The sequence below is a fragment of the Pseudophryne corroboree genome, chromosome 1 (genome assembly GCF_028390025.1).
Source record: "Pseudophryne corroboree isolate aPseCor3 chromosome 1, aPseCor3.hap2, whole genome shotgun sequence".
Classification (NCBI taxonomy): Eukaryota; Metazoa; Chordata; class Amphibia; order Anura; family Myobatrachidae; genus Pseudophryne; species Pseudophryne corroboree.
In genome coordinates, this window is record NC_086444.1 from 1,000,136,683 (window position 1) to 1,000,152,700 (window position 16,018).

The 16,018-nt window shown below is 45.9% G+C and overlaps 1 protein-coding gene across 1 annotated transcript in view; it reads right to left on the minus strand.

Moving 5' to 3' along the window:
• The window catches only part of LOC134921964 (histone PARylation factor 1), a 187,755-nt gene that overhangs the window by 40,813 nt on the left and 130,924 nt on the right, over positions 1-16,018 (minus strand). The window contains exon 6 of the mRNA XM_063920630.1: positions 5,647-5,734. Within this exon, the coding sequence (XP_063776700.1) occupies positions 5,647-5,734 (88 nt within the window). The remainder of the gene's footprint in view (positions 1-5,646; positions 5,735-16,018) is intronic.

Below are 16,018 nucleotides of genomic sequence, written 5' to 3' on the forward strand. Positions count from 1 at the left end.
TTTCTCGGATGTGGTACAGGCGTTACCTATGGAGAAGCTGCAACATGACATCCTATCACACGCAACTGCACCATGCATCACCATTATATTTGTGTGCGCCTTGGCAATATTTAATACTTGTTCAGTGTGCTGTGAGTTGTAAAAGGTTGAAAATCTCTGGTATAAGGTGTATATGAAACATAAATGCATTCTGTGGTTAGACTTGGGTCCCATCGCCATGATATCTCACTTTGGTATGCAATTAATCCAAAATACGGAAAAATACAATATCCAAAATACTTCTGGTCCCAAGCATTTTGGATAAGCGATAGTCAACCTGTATCTGTTTTAGATGAGATCCTAAACCTTCTGAAAAAATAGGAACTACGATTGGTTGATGTGAAAAGATACTACCTATGGTAGAAACGCAGGATTCGTCCGAAGTTCCGCTCTGTCATCATGAAACACCAGATACGGTGGTTTACATGACAACGCACCTAAGGCTAGGAGAAGAACTGTTTTCCAAGTTAGAAACTTAAAATCCACTTGTTGTGAGGGTTCAAAAATGAAAGACTGGAAAAAATCTAAAACTAGATTCAAGTCCCATGGAGCTGTTGGTGGTATAAACGGAGGCTAAACTCTAAGGACACCTTGCAGGAAAGTGTGAACTGTTGGCAAAAGAGCCAAACGCCCTTGAAAGAAAATTGACAAAGCAGAGACCTGGACCTTTAGCGTCACTAAACGTAATACAACTATCCCAGTCTGTAAAAATAGCAAAAGACGGGACAACTTGAAAGAAGATGATGTCGGAAACTTCCGAGCTTCACACCAACCAATATAAGCTCGCCAAATCCTGTGATAATAAGCTGCTGTAACTGGCTTCCTAGCACGTAACATTGTTGGTATACGCTAAATCGGGCGTAAGAAACAGACCCTGTTGTAGAAGGTCTTTACGTAACGGAAGCGGGCACGGATCGTCTGCGAGTAGACCGCAGAGATCAGAGAACAACGCTCTCCGAGGCCAATGAGGCGCCACTAGGATGACGGTCATGGACTCTTTTGATCTGTTTTAGCAACCAAGGAAGCAGCGGAAATGGTGGAAATAGATAAATGAGGCTGTCCGGCCACGCTATTGTGAGCATCCACTGCCACTGCCTTTGGATCTCTTGTTCTGGACACATACTTGGGTGTCTGATGATTTTGGAGAGATGCCATTAGATCCACCTGTGGGTAACCCCACCGCTGGACTAACATCTGGAACACTTCTGGATGTAAAGGCCCATTCTCCTGGATGAAAATCCTGATGACGGAGATAATCTTCTTCCCAGTTGTCCACTCCTGGAATGAACACTACCAATAATATCACTTGGTGATGCTCCACCCAATTCAGGATTCAAGCAACTTCTCGCATGGCCATGCGACTTCGAGTCCCTCCTTGTTTATTGATGTAAGCGACTGCCGTCGCGTTGTCTGACTGAACTGCCTGTTGCAGAGCGTAGTAAATTGCCCTGAGTTCCATTGACCGTAATCTTTCTCGGGCTGACCATAGACCCTGACAATGTAGGACCACTGCCCTCCAACCTATGAGACTTGCGTGAATAGTCAGAATTATCCAATTCCAGACTCCGAACCTTTTTCCTGCAGTGATAATTTGTATGTATAGCCCACAGAGTAGCGATACGTTGGCTCTTGGAGACAACCGCACCATGTGATGAATTTGTAGAGGAGAGCCTGACCACTGTGCAAGAAGATCCAGTTGAAAAGGACGCGAGTGAAATCTTCTGTACTGGAGTGCTTCGAAAGACGCCACTATCTTTCCTAACAGTCGAATGCACAAGTGCACCAAGACTGCCCGTGGTTTGAGCACTAACTGTACCAGATGACGAATACGTCGTGCTTTCTCTTCTGGCACGTAAATTTATTGATCCACCATATCCAGAATCATTCCTAGGAATGTAATTCTTTGAGACAGAACCAGGCTTGATTTTTTTAAGTTGACAATCCAACCGTGCTGAAGTTGTACACTGTACGTCAGCAAGGCATTTTGAAGGAATATTTGTTGAGACAAAGCCTTGATGAGTAGGTCGTCTAAGTACGGAACTATTATCACTCCCAGAGACCTGAGATTAGCAATCATTACAGACATACCTTTCGTGAATAGCCGAGGCGCAGATGAGATGCCAAACAGTAGTGCCTGAAATTGATAATGGGTTTGTTGTACTGCAAACCTAAGTACGTTTATGCGGTGGGCAAATTGGAATGTTTAAGTACGCATCCTTGAGATCCAGCGAAATCAGGAATTCCCCTGGTACTAAAACTGCTATCACTGACTGCAGGTATTTCATCTGTAGTAAGTGACGTACTGATTGAGCCCCTTCAGGTTCAATATCAGTCTGACTGAGCAGTCTGGCTTTGGTACTACAAAAAGATTGGAATAAAACCCTTGATCTTGTTGGTGTACTGGTACCTGAATTAAAACTGCTGAATCTACTAGAGACTGAATAGCGGTCTGCAGAACTGCCGTCTTGTCTGCTGATACCAGACCTGTCTTGAAAAACCGCATTGGCGGTAGACAATCGAACTCTATTTTGTAACCTCTTTGAACACTAAATTGCGGATCCACCCATCTGTGGATGTCTGAAACCACACCAAGTGAAACGTTTGAAGGCGTGCTCCCACAACTGAGGATCCAAGATGGGCTGGAAGACCGTCATGCCACTGGTTTGTCAGCGGTCTTTGACAACGGTTAGTGGTTTGTTGAAAACCACGTCTACTCTGTATGGTTGCTCCTCAAGCACGGCCTCAAAGGACTGAGGTCTTAAAGATTTGAACGCTGGTCCAGCGTATTTTCTTTTAGGAACTGGTGCGGGCAGCGGTAGGAAAACAGACTTTCTCCCAGTTGCCTGAGAAATCCATTCGTCCAATTCAGGACCAAATAACATATCGCCAGTATAAGATAACAAGCTTCTGTTCCTAGTTTTGATTCAGCCACGGCCTGCCAAGAACACAACCAAAGCACCCGTCGGGCTGCAATTAGTGAAGTGGAAAGTCGACAACCAACCTGTCCGACGTCCATAGAAGCCATACCTAAATACTCCGTATCAGTCAGAAGTGTAAGCTGGTGTGTGGAAAGATCCTGTTGTAGGCCTAACTTGAGCTGTTTTGTCCACGCAAGTACAGCCTTGTTAACCCAAACTCCAACTAAAGCAGGTCTAAGCAACACTCCCACTGCTGTATACATGGACTTTAGCATAGCTTCTAGCTTACGCTCTGAGGGGTCTTTAAGCGTTTTTGCAGCTGGGACTGGAATGGTTAACTTCTTTGAAAGTTTTGAAACGGAGGAATCCACTGGTGGAGAATTATCCCATTTAGTTTTCATAGCCTCTGGGAAAGTGTAGACAGGCATAAAAAACAGTTTATCTGGATTTTTCCATGCTTCCGTAAACTGCTTATTAAGAGAATCTGAATAAGGAAAACAGTCGCTCTTTGTTTTTTTAGCAAATAAAACTTCATCCTTTGACAGAGGCTTCTCTGTCTCAGTAAAATCTAGTACCTGGCGTACTGCCCTGATGAGATTATCAATGCCCGGGGCCATCAGTGACCTCACTATCTGACTCCTGGCCCAATTCACCTTTCTTCTGAGATATCAGGTCTGGCATTGAATCGTCAGAATACACCACCAGTGGAACCGGTAAAGTATGAGACAAGTGATGACTACTTTTAGGAATCGAACTACAGATGGGTCCACGGTTATCTTAGCTAGTTTGCTGCACCTAGGCACAACATGGTTTATTAGCATAAACCCTTCATCTATTATTCTCAGATGCAATACAATACAGAGAACAATACAGCAGGGGATTAAATCCGACTGCCCAGTCAATCCTATTAAAGGTCAAGATAAACATGGACCCATCTGTATACATGGACTTTTGTAAACCCTGCAAAGTTCTAGAAATATCCTGAGCCCACTCTGGCTGCTCAGACGGCAATAACCGTGAATCAGAATAGGCCGCCTCACGGTCTTTCCGTGCAGCAGTCAACTCCGATCTGAAATCAGCCATGACACCGGCCATCATCGCTCAAGGAGGATCAGGGCAGTGATTCTTATCTGGACCCGAATTTGCAAGACACACTGTGCAAGTGGAAGTTCCATCGCAGACAAGCAGCTTCTTTGATTTTGCATTAGTTTTACTCATCATGCACACAGGCACAGGTATACAGTGAAACACAACTCCCCACGACTCAGTAAAAATTTTAACTAAAGTGGGTATAAGCCAGAAGTGCACCGCATTGGTACACACTAAGATCTGTTAAATATGTGCATCACTGAAATTCCTACTAACACCCTTGCCCCATCCAGTGGCCGTGTGTTGTAGGACCGACACCAAAGTCCTGCAGGAAGTTGTGTTAAAATGGCGTCCAGCCATGTGCTTTTTTTTTTTTTTTAAACATATATACATTAAAATCCTTATGTACCATATAAGCACAGTTTTCAGACTTAATAGCCTTTTAACTATAACCATAGCTATCCCCCTATGTGAGGGTAAAACGTCAGACTAAGGACCCCTTACATGTCTACCACTGCTTTATGTGAGCCGTGGTGCTGCCTGCTGCTGGAAGCCCGGCTATCACTAATAGCGATCTCTACCCTTAAAAGTAATGCAGGGGAGCAGACTGGTGGGCAACAGCAGCAGTGAGAGCTGTCCGCGGCTGGTGAGCGAAGCAGTTAGGGGCGAACTGCGGCAGCAGTGGAAGCTGTCCGCGGCCATTGAGATAAAGAGTGACGGTGGCTAGCGGAGGCAGCTTGGCTGACCGCGGCTGGGCTGGGTGGCGGGCGATCATACATCTCTCCCATGTTATCATGCACACAGACATGTAGTCCCCACACATGGCGGGGCAGCAGAATGACCTGACCGCCCCGCTCCCACAGTAACACAATGGTAGATCGGAGCGGCCGCAGTGTGAGCTGCCTGCTCCTTACCTCTGGAAAGTGGAGGCTCTGATGGGGCTTCTCTGTCCAAGCTCTGTCCAGCTCCAGCAGCCTTAGGCTGAAATCAGCAAACGCTGATTTAAGTCTATGGCGGGGCTCCTCTGTCTGGGTGCCGACAAGCTGTTGCTGCACTCAGCAGCACCCACAATACCGGACCCAAGTTTCTTAGTAAGCTGGAAAGGGACTGGGTATGTAAAAATAAATAAAATAAAAAAACTCTTGAAAAAACAAAAGTGAATTCTGGAGATCCCGCCAAACATGCCCTCCCTGGTGAGGCACAAAAAAACAAACAAAAAAACACGAACCCCCCCACAGACGATATCTTGGGAGTATGGAGGGGTAGGAGGGTTGCTAATTTAAATATTTAAGTGTGCCTATCCCTGCTAACACCCCATCCATATCCCAAGAATACTCCAGTGACCCCTAGTGGATGAAAAAGAAATGACAGCAAACCTACATTTTATTGCATAAGTCATACCTACTTTTCCTAGTTACTGTACTTGTACACCATTTTTAAATGAATGTCTCCAAATATGCTTATATATTGTGTATTCTTATAATGCATCTTGTTGGCCAGCCTAGTTATAACATGCACATTCCAATAGAGAGAAAAAATTACAATGTTTGGGCAATGCCAAAGAAAAGTATTAGTGGAAAAAGCAGATTTCATAACATACCATCAGTTTCAGGTAGTTCCCTGTATCCCACATCATTCTTATCTACCGGTACAACCAGGCCCGCACCATGGAAGGATTTGGTCACTACCTGGTGCAAAACAATTTACAAAGGATAAGTACTAGATGGCTTGTATCATTTTTGAAAAACATCTGACACCACCAATTTCTCTGTCTGGGTACACGGGATTATCCACAGGATAACATTGGGATATTGTCGAGCGACAGCGAAAATGGCACCAACACGGTCACAAGCTTTCTGGCCTCCCAGGATGCATTGGGGCCTTCACCATATAGTCCCGCCCACTGACTCAGTTAAATCAGTTTTTTGCTTGGTGCGGCAGGAAGCCGCATGGTCGCAGGGCTGCTGATATAGCAGCCTCAAGCTTTTTGTTATTTTATTTTTATAAACTTACTATATTGTTTTTTTGAGCGACTTCTCTTAACAGCGTCTTAAACGCATACTAGAAAGAGTCGCTCCGGCAACTCCCCACCGGGTCGCAACAACGCTTACCTTCGGGTATTAGTGCTGTCTCGACGGGCATCTGTGTTGGATGTTCTAGCAGGTCAAGCAGACGTAACCAGGCAGTGGCCGGAGCATGGGGAGACGGTGAGTCTATGGACTTCCTCTTACTACAGGGGTCAGGAAACAGCTACACTGATTTGGTGGAGACTACATACAGTGTGTTGATGCGCCAAACATCTTGAGTGCGACAGCGCTACGCTCCGGGGATCATAGGCGCCAGGACTAGGTAGAGGCCGCGATCCTGGGAGTTTAAGTCAACAGGGGGATTCAGACGCTCTCCTGGCCGCCTCTCCTCCGAGTTCATGGCCAGTTTCCGCGCGTCTCTCGTTTCATGAACTGAATTACCTCACTTCCGGCTCAGACGCTACCACGAGGGTACTCGGTCGCAGCTTAGACGCTGCGGTTGTGTACACTATAAATCCCGTCCAGACCGAGTCGCAGGCCTTAGCGTCTGCATACACGTGGAAGCCGCTCAGCGTCCGTGTCCGCCAGTGAGCGACTGTGTCCGTTATCAGTTATCAAGTGCGGTAGTGTACATCAGTAGCGTCTGAATCCACTCAGCGTCAAAAGTGATGAGAATTTATCAAGCACTCGTACAGACCTAACATGCTTATCTTGTAAGTCAGGGGTAATGGATATGAATCAATTGGTCACTTATGGAGGGTTTGTATGCAAACTGTTTCGCTTTTCAGCAAAGTAAAAAACAGGAGTTGGTTCAACAACCAATAGAGCCACCATGGAATATGTTCGCAAAGACTCTATCTTCTATAGCGGACAGGTTAACTCCGGTAGTACCACCTCAAGGGTTAGGTTATACTATGAACCCATACATGCAGCTCCCTTCCTATGGTTTGTTTCCAGTAGCCTCTACAAGCAAGCAAGGGACAGGTAAGACTAAGACAGACACGTCTGTGTGGCAGACTACACAAGATGATACATCGGATGATGATACAATAGATTCGAATACTCCGTATGATGATTAGTCGCAGAGTTTTAGTTCAGAAGATGTAGCTGAGCTTATTAATGCTGTGAAGGCTGTTCTCTCGTTGGAAGAGCCAGCCAAGACAGTGTTAAAAGCTAAAGCACCTGTATTTAAACGAACAAAATCAGTGAAAGCTGAATTCCCAGCGTCAGTTGAGCTGACGGAAATGATGGATGAGTCTTGGGCAGCGCCCAGTAAAAAGTACAAGATTCCTAAAAGATGGGATTCTTATTATCCATTTCCAGCTGTGGATTGTTCGAAAAGAGAAGTTCCTCCTAAAGTAGATGCACATGTTCTGCGACTCGTGCATAAATCTGCTTTACCACGGTCATCTACCTCACTAAATGATGTCAAAGACAGAAGGGTAGAGAGCCTTTTGAAAAATATATTTTCTCTAGTAGGAGCAGTGGTAAGACCTGCTATGGCTTCGGCCTGGGTAGCAAAGGCAATGGGCGAATGGATAGAGGAACTAGAGAATGACATCCCTTCTCCTACTAGGGAGCAAGAGGATCGTTTTTGCCGTTTAAGACAATCTGCCCAGTATTTGGAAGATGCAGCAATTGACGTAGGTACAGTTGGTTCTAAAGCTTCAGCCTTGACAGTAGTCGCTCGCAGAGCAATTTGGCTACGTACCTGGAAGGCAGATGCGGAATCCAAGAAAGAATTGGAAGCGTTATATATTATTTGGAAAACCTTTATCGGATATCCTAGAATCAGAGGCTGAATCGAAAAAGGTCAGATTTCCGGCTACTTATAACCCTAAGTCCAAGGGTTTAAAATTTTGCTCATTTCGTTGGCAAAGCAAAGCGAAAGCTAAAGAGGAGCCTAAGCTACCCCAGTTTAAATCCAGGGGTAGGAAGCAGTGGGCTAGCAAAAAGCCAGCTTCCAAACCTGAACAGAAACCATCAGCATGAAGAGACGGGCCTCCGCCTGGAGGATTCCAGGGTTGGGGGGCAGACTCCTTCATTTTGCACACATATGGCAACAGTCAAGAGCAGATGCTTGGGTGCAGAAGGTAGTATCTCAGGGATATGGGTTCCCATTCAGGAGGCCGCCTCCTCAAAGATTTTTTTGCACCAGCCCGTCTCGTATAGAGTCGAAGGCAAATGCCCTGCAAGAAGCAGTCCAAAAATTACTGCAGTCAGGTGTGATTGTCCCAGTACCTCCATCACAAAGGGGACAGGGGTTTTACTCCAATCTATTTATAATCCTGAAACCAAATGGGTCATATCGACCAATTCTCAATCTGAAAATGTTGAACAAATACATTTGGATCCCAAAGTTCCACATGGAGACGTTACGCTCCATAATGTTGGCTATGGAACCGGGAGATTACATGGTATCTCTGGATGTACGGGATGCTTACCTACATGTGCCTATAGCACTGTCGCAACAGTGTTACCTCAGGTTTGCAATCCGCTAGGAACATTTTCAGTTCCAAGCTCTGCCCTTCGGGCTAGCTACAGCACCCAGGGTGTTTACCAAGATCATGGTGGTTATGGCAGCTTGTCTGCGCAAACAGGGGATAAGAATATTCCCATACCTAGATGACTTGTTAATCTTAGCACAGTCGCAAGATTTACTGTTGAGACATCTTCAACAGACGATAGTTTGTTTACAGAGACACGGGTGGCTCATAAATTGGGAAAAGTCGTCCCTGAATCCGTCACAGGGGATGGTTCATTTGAGGGCCATATTGGATTCAGACCTACAGAAAGTTCTCCTACCAGAGAAAAAGATAGTCAAGGTGCAGGTCATGGCTCAGGAAGCGTTGCACGCCCAGACAACGTCAGTCCATGCAGCAATGCAACTGTTGGGTCTGATGGTATCAACCTTCGACATTGTGGAATATGCGCAATTCCATTCCAGACCATTGCAGCACCTTATTCTGACCAAATGGAACGGAAATCATCAGACGATAAAAAAGCAGATGATAAAGTTTCCAGTAAGTGTAAAAAGGTCTCTAGCGTGGTGGCTACAGACAGACCATTTAAATAAGGGGAGACCCTTTTGGATAAAAGAGTGGCAAGTCCTGACAACAGATGCCAGCCGGCATGGCTGGGGGGCGGTACTCGGAAGCCTATGGTCCCAGTGAAAATGGACCGCAAGGGAAAGTCGCCTGCCAATAAATCTGTTAGAAATAAGAGCCGTTTACTTGGCTCTAGTTCAGGCAAAGGACAGTCTGCAGGGAAGACCAGTCCAGATTCGCTCAGACAATGCGACGGCAGTAGCATACCTCAATCATCAAGGAGGTACTCACAGCAAAAGACTGATGGAGGAAGTAACTCCCATTCTAAAATGGGCGGAACTCCATCTCCCAGCTTTGTCAGCAGTATTTGTCCCGGGTGTACTAAACTGGGAAGCGTATTTTCTCAGTCGACACACCATTCAGGAAACCGAATGGGCACTACACCCAGAATTGTTTCAGACACTGGTGAACAGATGGGGTCTACCAGAGATAGACCTTATGGCGTCTCGACTAAACAACAAAGTTCCAAGGTACGGATCGAGAACAAGGGACCCAGGAGCGGTCCTTGTAGACGCACTGTCAGTAGAATGGAGGTTTCAGCTGGCGTATCTGTTCCCTCCAATATCTCTGTTACCCAGAGTAGTGAGAAAGATAAAACAGGCAAAAGGAGCAATGATTCTAATAGCTCTGGCTTGGCCAAGAAGGTATTGGTACACAGACCTGTTGAGAATGTCCGTAGAAGCGCCGATACTGCTCCCTCAACGTCCAGATCTGCTATTGCAGGGTCCTTGTTGTCACAGGCATCTGGATCGCCTGTCTTTGACGGCGTGGCTGTTGAAACCTCTATCTTAGAGGCTAAGGGATTTTCGAATCAAGTAATCCAAACTATGCTTAGAGCAAGAAAGCCTTCTTCGGCCCGTGTGTATCATAGAATATGGCAAACCTATATTCATTGGTGTACTGGAAAAAATTTCAATCCGAGATCTTTTAAAGTGTCCAGGATTTTGGATTTCCTTCAAGCAGGAATGGAGAAAGGTTTGAAAGTTGCTTCCTTGAGGGTTCAAGTATCAGCGTTAACTGTATGGTTTCAGCGAAAGATTGCTGATTTACAGGATGTACGTACGTTTTTTCAAGGAGTAGTACATATTCAACCTCCATTTGTTCCTCCTGCAGCTCCCTGTCAGGAATCCGCATTCTTCATTGCATCACTTCCAGTGAACAGGCATCTCCTGGCTTCAGTTCTCTGTTTTCAGAGTATTCCCTGTGAATTGGACCTGTGGAATTATAGGTCCCAGCAGTTCCAGTCTTCAGTCTCCTGCAGCCCACAGCTCACTGTGCTCCACCTAACCAGTTCTATCTTTTGGTAACCACTGGTTTCAGCCAGCAGCCTGGAGTACACAGTGCTTCTAGTTAAACAGCATTAACTCCCGGTGCACTACTGATCCCAGCCAGCAACCAGCAGTGCATTGCATTAACTGTCTACAGAATTATTCTCCCGGTTAATCACCAGCTCCAGTTAACTCTCAGCTGATCTGGGCACCCAATCCTGGAGGGTGTGTTCTCACAGAGATTCATACAATCATCACAGAGCAAGGGGTATAAACTCCAGTTCCTGGCTCATTCTCATCGCCTTGGACGAGTCACATTTGGTGTGTCAAGTCTCCAGTGGTTTCCCCGTGTTCCAGTCTCCAGTGGTTTCCCCGTGTTCCAGTCTCCAGTGGTTTCCCCGTGGTTCCTCTCATCATTTCATTCCATACATCATTCTGCATTTCTCCTGCTTGCTGCAGACTCCAGCCACAGTTCATCAGCAGTAAGAGACTCTCCTCAGGTGTTATTCATTGCCTAATCTATGCACCTTGTTACCAGCATTCCATTCTGTGTATTGCATCCAGCACTTAACAAGCATGCTGAGTTAGGACTTTATTCAGTCTCCACGTTTCATACGTCATTCCAACCCTGACCCACTAGTGCCCCCTCCGGGAACAGACTAAATCAGAATCCTGACAGCCTGACACTCCCTGGGATTTGAATTTAGTTCTTAAATTTCTCCAGGGTCCTCTGTTTGAACCACTTAAGAGAGCAGATCTTAAGTGGTTAACAGCTAAAGTGCTTTTTTTACTGGCAATGGCGTCAGCCAGAAGAGTGTCAGATTTAGGAGCATTATCGTGTAAGTCTCCTTTCCCAAATTTTTTTTCCAGACAGAGCAGTTCTCAGAACGAGATCTAGTTATCTTCCAAAGGTGGTATCAAAGTTTCACCTGAATGAAGAGATTGTAGTCCCAGCTTTTCAGGTATCGGGACCATCTGCGGGAGAAGCGTCGCTGGATGTGGTCCGGGCTTTAAGAAGCTACATAGATCGTACTAGTGCCATCAGAAAAACAGATTCCATAGAAGAGGATGGCCTGCTAGTAAACAGACGCTGGAGAGATGGCTCCGAATGGTAATATCAGAAGCTTATTCTCATGCAGATCTCTCTATTCCGGCTAATGTCTCTGCGCACACTACACGTAAGGAAGGTCCTTCTTGGGCAACACAATAGGGTGCTTCAGCAGAACAGATATGTAGGGCAGCCACATGGTCTTCCATAAACACATTCATTAGACATTATGCCTTGGATACTTTTGCCTCTCATGACGCAGACTTCGGGCGAAAGGTCCTCCTGTGCAATCAGGAGCGTCCCCACCACTAAACTGGCATTGGGAATCCCAATGTTATCCTGTGGATAATCCTGTGGACCCAGCCAGAGAAATATACGTTATGGTAAGAACTTACCGTTGATAACGTGATTTCTCTTATGTCCACAGGTATCCATTGGGATTCCACCCTGACGCATCTGATTTGAGGATCTAGACAATCACTAAAACCTCTTCCTTCTTGTATGGAAGGGTGTGCATGTGTGTTCTTATTGCCTAAACAGGTCTCTACCTGAGGTTCCTGCCTAAAATCGCTGTGGAAAGAACTGATTTGACTGAGTCAGTGGGCGGTACTATATGGTGAAGGCCCCAATGCATCCTGGGAGGCCAGAAAGCTCGTGACCGTGTTGTTGCCATTTTCGCTGTCGCTCGACAATATCCCAATGTTATCCTGTGGACATAAGAGAAATCACGTTATCAACGGTAAGTTCTTACCATTACGTATATTTACATGGTCCGTAATTAAAAGTGAAGTTGGTGTGTTCCTCACTGGTGGCACACACTAACCTATGTATCACTTGCATAGTGCATATGAGTCAATAGATTATGGGGGAAATTTATCAAACCTTCATTACTAAGGCACTAGGAGGCCATTGCCCATAACAACCAGATTCTTGTCATCAGTTTATAGAAGGTACTAGAAACAGATTAAAACTAAATTCCTTTGCTGGATACTCACAAGCCAGTATTTAGCAGGGTGCCATAATTGAGGAGAAAGAACACAGCCTTCACGTAGTTATGCTGGGTACACACTGGCCGATATATCGGGCACTCATGCAAACATATCACAGACATATCGTGTCGGCTGTGCAGCACAGCTGATGGGTAATATATCTGGCTGTATGTATGGGCGGTCCGCCATTCGCTCGTACACTTGCTGCAGGGGCTGTTGGGCTGGTAAGGATCCCGACGAACAAGTTGAGCATCCGATCGGAAAGTGTGTACACCTTAATCGGCCTCTCAGTCAGGGTAACAGTGGGTCCGCTGACGTGTCAGTCGTGTACCCAGCCTTGGAATAACCTTACAGGACTTCCATAGAATGTGAAAGATTTAATGGGTGGTATTCAAATGACATCACACCCAATCTCCTTTCTAAAGATATCTTCATCATCGCGCATATTGCGCCCTTAAATCAGGTTTAGCTGCAAAAAGGGTTGGATGCCTCACTACCCCAGGGGTAGGGAGCTGAAATGATGATACCACACCCATCAGCAGAAACAGAACGGGTGTAGAAAGGAGTGAAAAGAATTGAATACCGCCCATAGTGTTCAATATTTTGTCCAGTTTTAGGATCTTTCTCAAGACAATACAAAAAAGTGAAGAAAAAAAAAAAAGTGCATATTAAATAGGAAAACCAAATGATAGACAAATTTGAGTCACTGAAATTATTCTACATGTGCTGTATTAGAGCTTGTTCATTTGCATTATCCCATTAAGGGGATGTGTGTATTCTCTCTAAGACAAATTGTATTGCATGCACATGTAAAATAACATATTTAAACATTAATTCATTTCTTTATATATATTTCCTCCATGCTTTAAATGATGCACTTTTTTCCTGAAATAGTCATCTCGAGAAAGATTCTGAATGGACTGAAATGTTGGTATAATGTTACATCTTTGTGTTTATTCACATTTCTGTAAGTAATAGGCTAATCATGAGCCGGATGCATCTCTTCATGTAAGAAAAAGTAGAGTTATGGTAGACTTACTATTGTTAACTCTCTTTCTGCGAGGTACATTGGTTTCACAGGAAAACATCAGGGTGTAGGGTGGATCTTGATACAGAGGCACCAAAAGGCTAAAGCTTTAGGCTGTCCCAGGATGCATTGGGCCTCCTCTATAAACCCCGCCTCCAGGCACTGGAGCTCAGTTTGGTCAACTAGTCAAATGCAGGAGCAGGCAAGAGAGAAGGCAGATGTTAGTCACATAGAACCACATTCTCATGACAGGAGGTACCAGCGGTAAATGCCATACAAACCCATAGAAGCAAGGTGCGTCAGGGTGGGAGTCCTGTAAAAACAATGTACCTCACAGAAAGAGTTAACATTGGTAAGTCTACCATAACTCTCTTTTTCTGCAGCAGGATACATTGGTTTCCACAGGAAAACATCGGGAATGTCCTAAAGCAGTTCCTCAAGGAAGGGGATTTGCCTTAGCGGGTATGAGAACCCGGCATCCAAAGGAAGCATCCTGGGAGGCGGAAATCTCAAAGGCATAAAACCACGTAGCCGCCTTGCACATTGTTCTGCAGACGCGCCATGGCGGGCAGACCAAGAAGGTCCAACTGAACGATTAAATGGGCTTTAATAGCAGCAGGAACTGTGAGTCCAGCCTGCGCACAAGATTGTGCATCACCATTTTAATACAACTGGCCAAGGTTTTCTTATTCGCAGGCCAGCCATGTTTGTGGAAACCAAACAGTACAGAAAAAGGGAATCTGACCTCCTGATAGAGGCAGTCCTCGCCATACAAATACGGAGAACCCTAATCACATCCAAAGAACACTCTTTGGAAGACAAGTCTGAAGAGATGAAGGCCGGAACCACAATCTCTTGGTTAAGGTGAAAAGATGACACCACCTTAGGCAAATAACCTGGTCGAGTTTGTAGAACAGGCCGGTCATTGTGAAAAATCAAATAGGTGCCTTGTCCTGTCGTCCACCCTAAGTCCGACACCAGTCTTGCCGAGGTAATAGCCAGCAAGAACAGGACCTTGGCCATGAGCCATTTAAGGTCCGCTGACTCAACTGGAGACTCTTGCAGGGCTTTCAGTACAACAGTCAATCCAATGGAGCCACAGGAGGGATTATAGGGAGGCTGAATCCTAAGTACACCCTGAGTGAAAGTGTGAACGTCTGGTATAGACAATTTTTCTGTGAAACCATACGGACAAGGCAGATATCCCAACCTTGAGGGAGGCCAGACGGAGACCTAAGTCAAGGCCTTTTTTGCAGAAAAGCCAGATTCTGGAAGTTCTGAACGTAGAGACATCATATTCTTATCAGCACACCAGGTGAAGTAAGAATTCCAGACCTTGTATTAAATCCAGGCATATGCCGGTTTGCGGGCCTTCATAGTTCGGATAACCACCTCGGAAATCCTTTGGCCCTCAGGAGTGATGCTTCAAGAGCCACACCATTAAAGCAAGTTTAGCCAGGTCTGGGTAGAGACAAGGGCCCTGTACGAGGAGGTCCGGGCGCTGAGGAAGTAGAAGGGGATGCTCCGTCGACCGACCCTGCCGGTCTGAAAACAATTGCCGTCGAGGCCATGCTGGAGCAACTAGACGTAGTATTCCTCCTTCTTGATTGAACTTCCGTAGTACCCTGGGCAGGAGACATTGGAGGGAACACGTAGGGCAGCCAAAAGTTCCATGGAACCACCAGTGCGTACAAGAACGCTGCTTGAGGATCCCCGGCCCCTGATCTGAAGGCCGAAACCTTGTGATTGTATCGAGACGCCATGAGGTCTACGTCAGGTAGCCACCACCTGTCCACTAGGAGTTAAAATACTTCTGGATGAAGACTCCACTCTCCGGCGTGCACGTCCTGGCAACTGATGAAGTCCGTTTCCCAGTTCAGGACACCTAAAATGCACACCGCCGATATGGCTGGCAGATGGCGTTCTGCCCATTACAGGATTTTTTACACTTCCATCATTGCCATGCGGCCTCGAATGCCGCCCTGATGGTTTATGTATGCCACCGTAGTAGCGTTGTCTGATCGTACTTGAACAGTCCTGTTCTGTACTAGAGGTAGGGTGAAAAATAGTGCATTGAACACTGCCCTCAGCTCCAGAATAAATTAGAAGGAGTGATTCCTCCTTGATCCAACAACCTTGAAAAGATTGTTGCGCCAACACCGCTCCCCATCCCCTCAAACAGGCATCCGTTGTCAGCAGAACCCAGAAGGGACGGCCACTGCTCTTGCTGGTCCTGGATTAACCAGGTCCGCGACAGGCGAACCTCCGGAGTCAAAGAGATCATGTGAAATCTGATCCAATGAGGCAGGCCGTCCCACTTGGAACGGATAAACCTGTGTAGTGGGTGGGAATAAAATTGCGCCTACTCTACCCATGTAGAAGGCAGATACCATCAGGCCAAGTACTTGCCTCGCCGAGTGTATAGACACTTTAGGACAACTAAGGAAGCATCTTATCCTGTCCTGAATCTTCAGGACTTTTTCTGGAGACACACAGTGTCAGACTG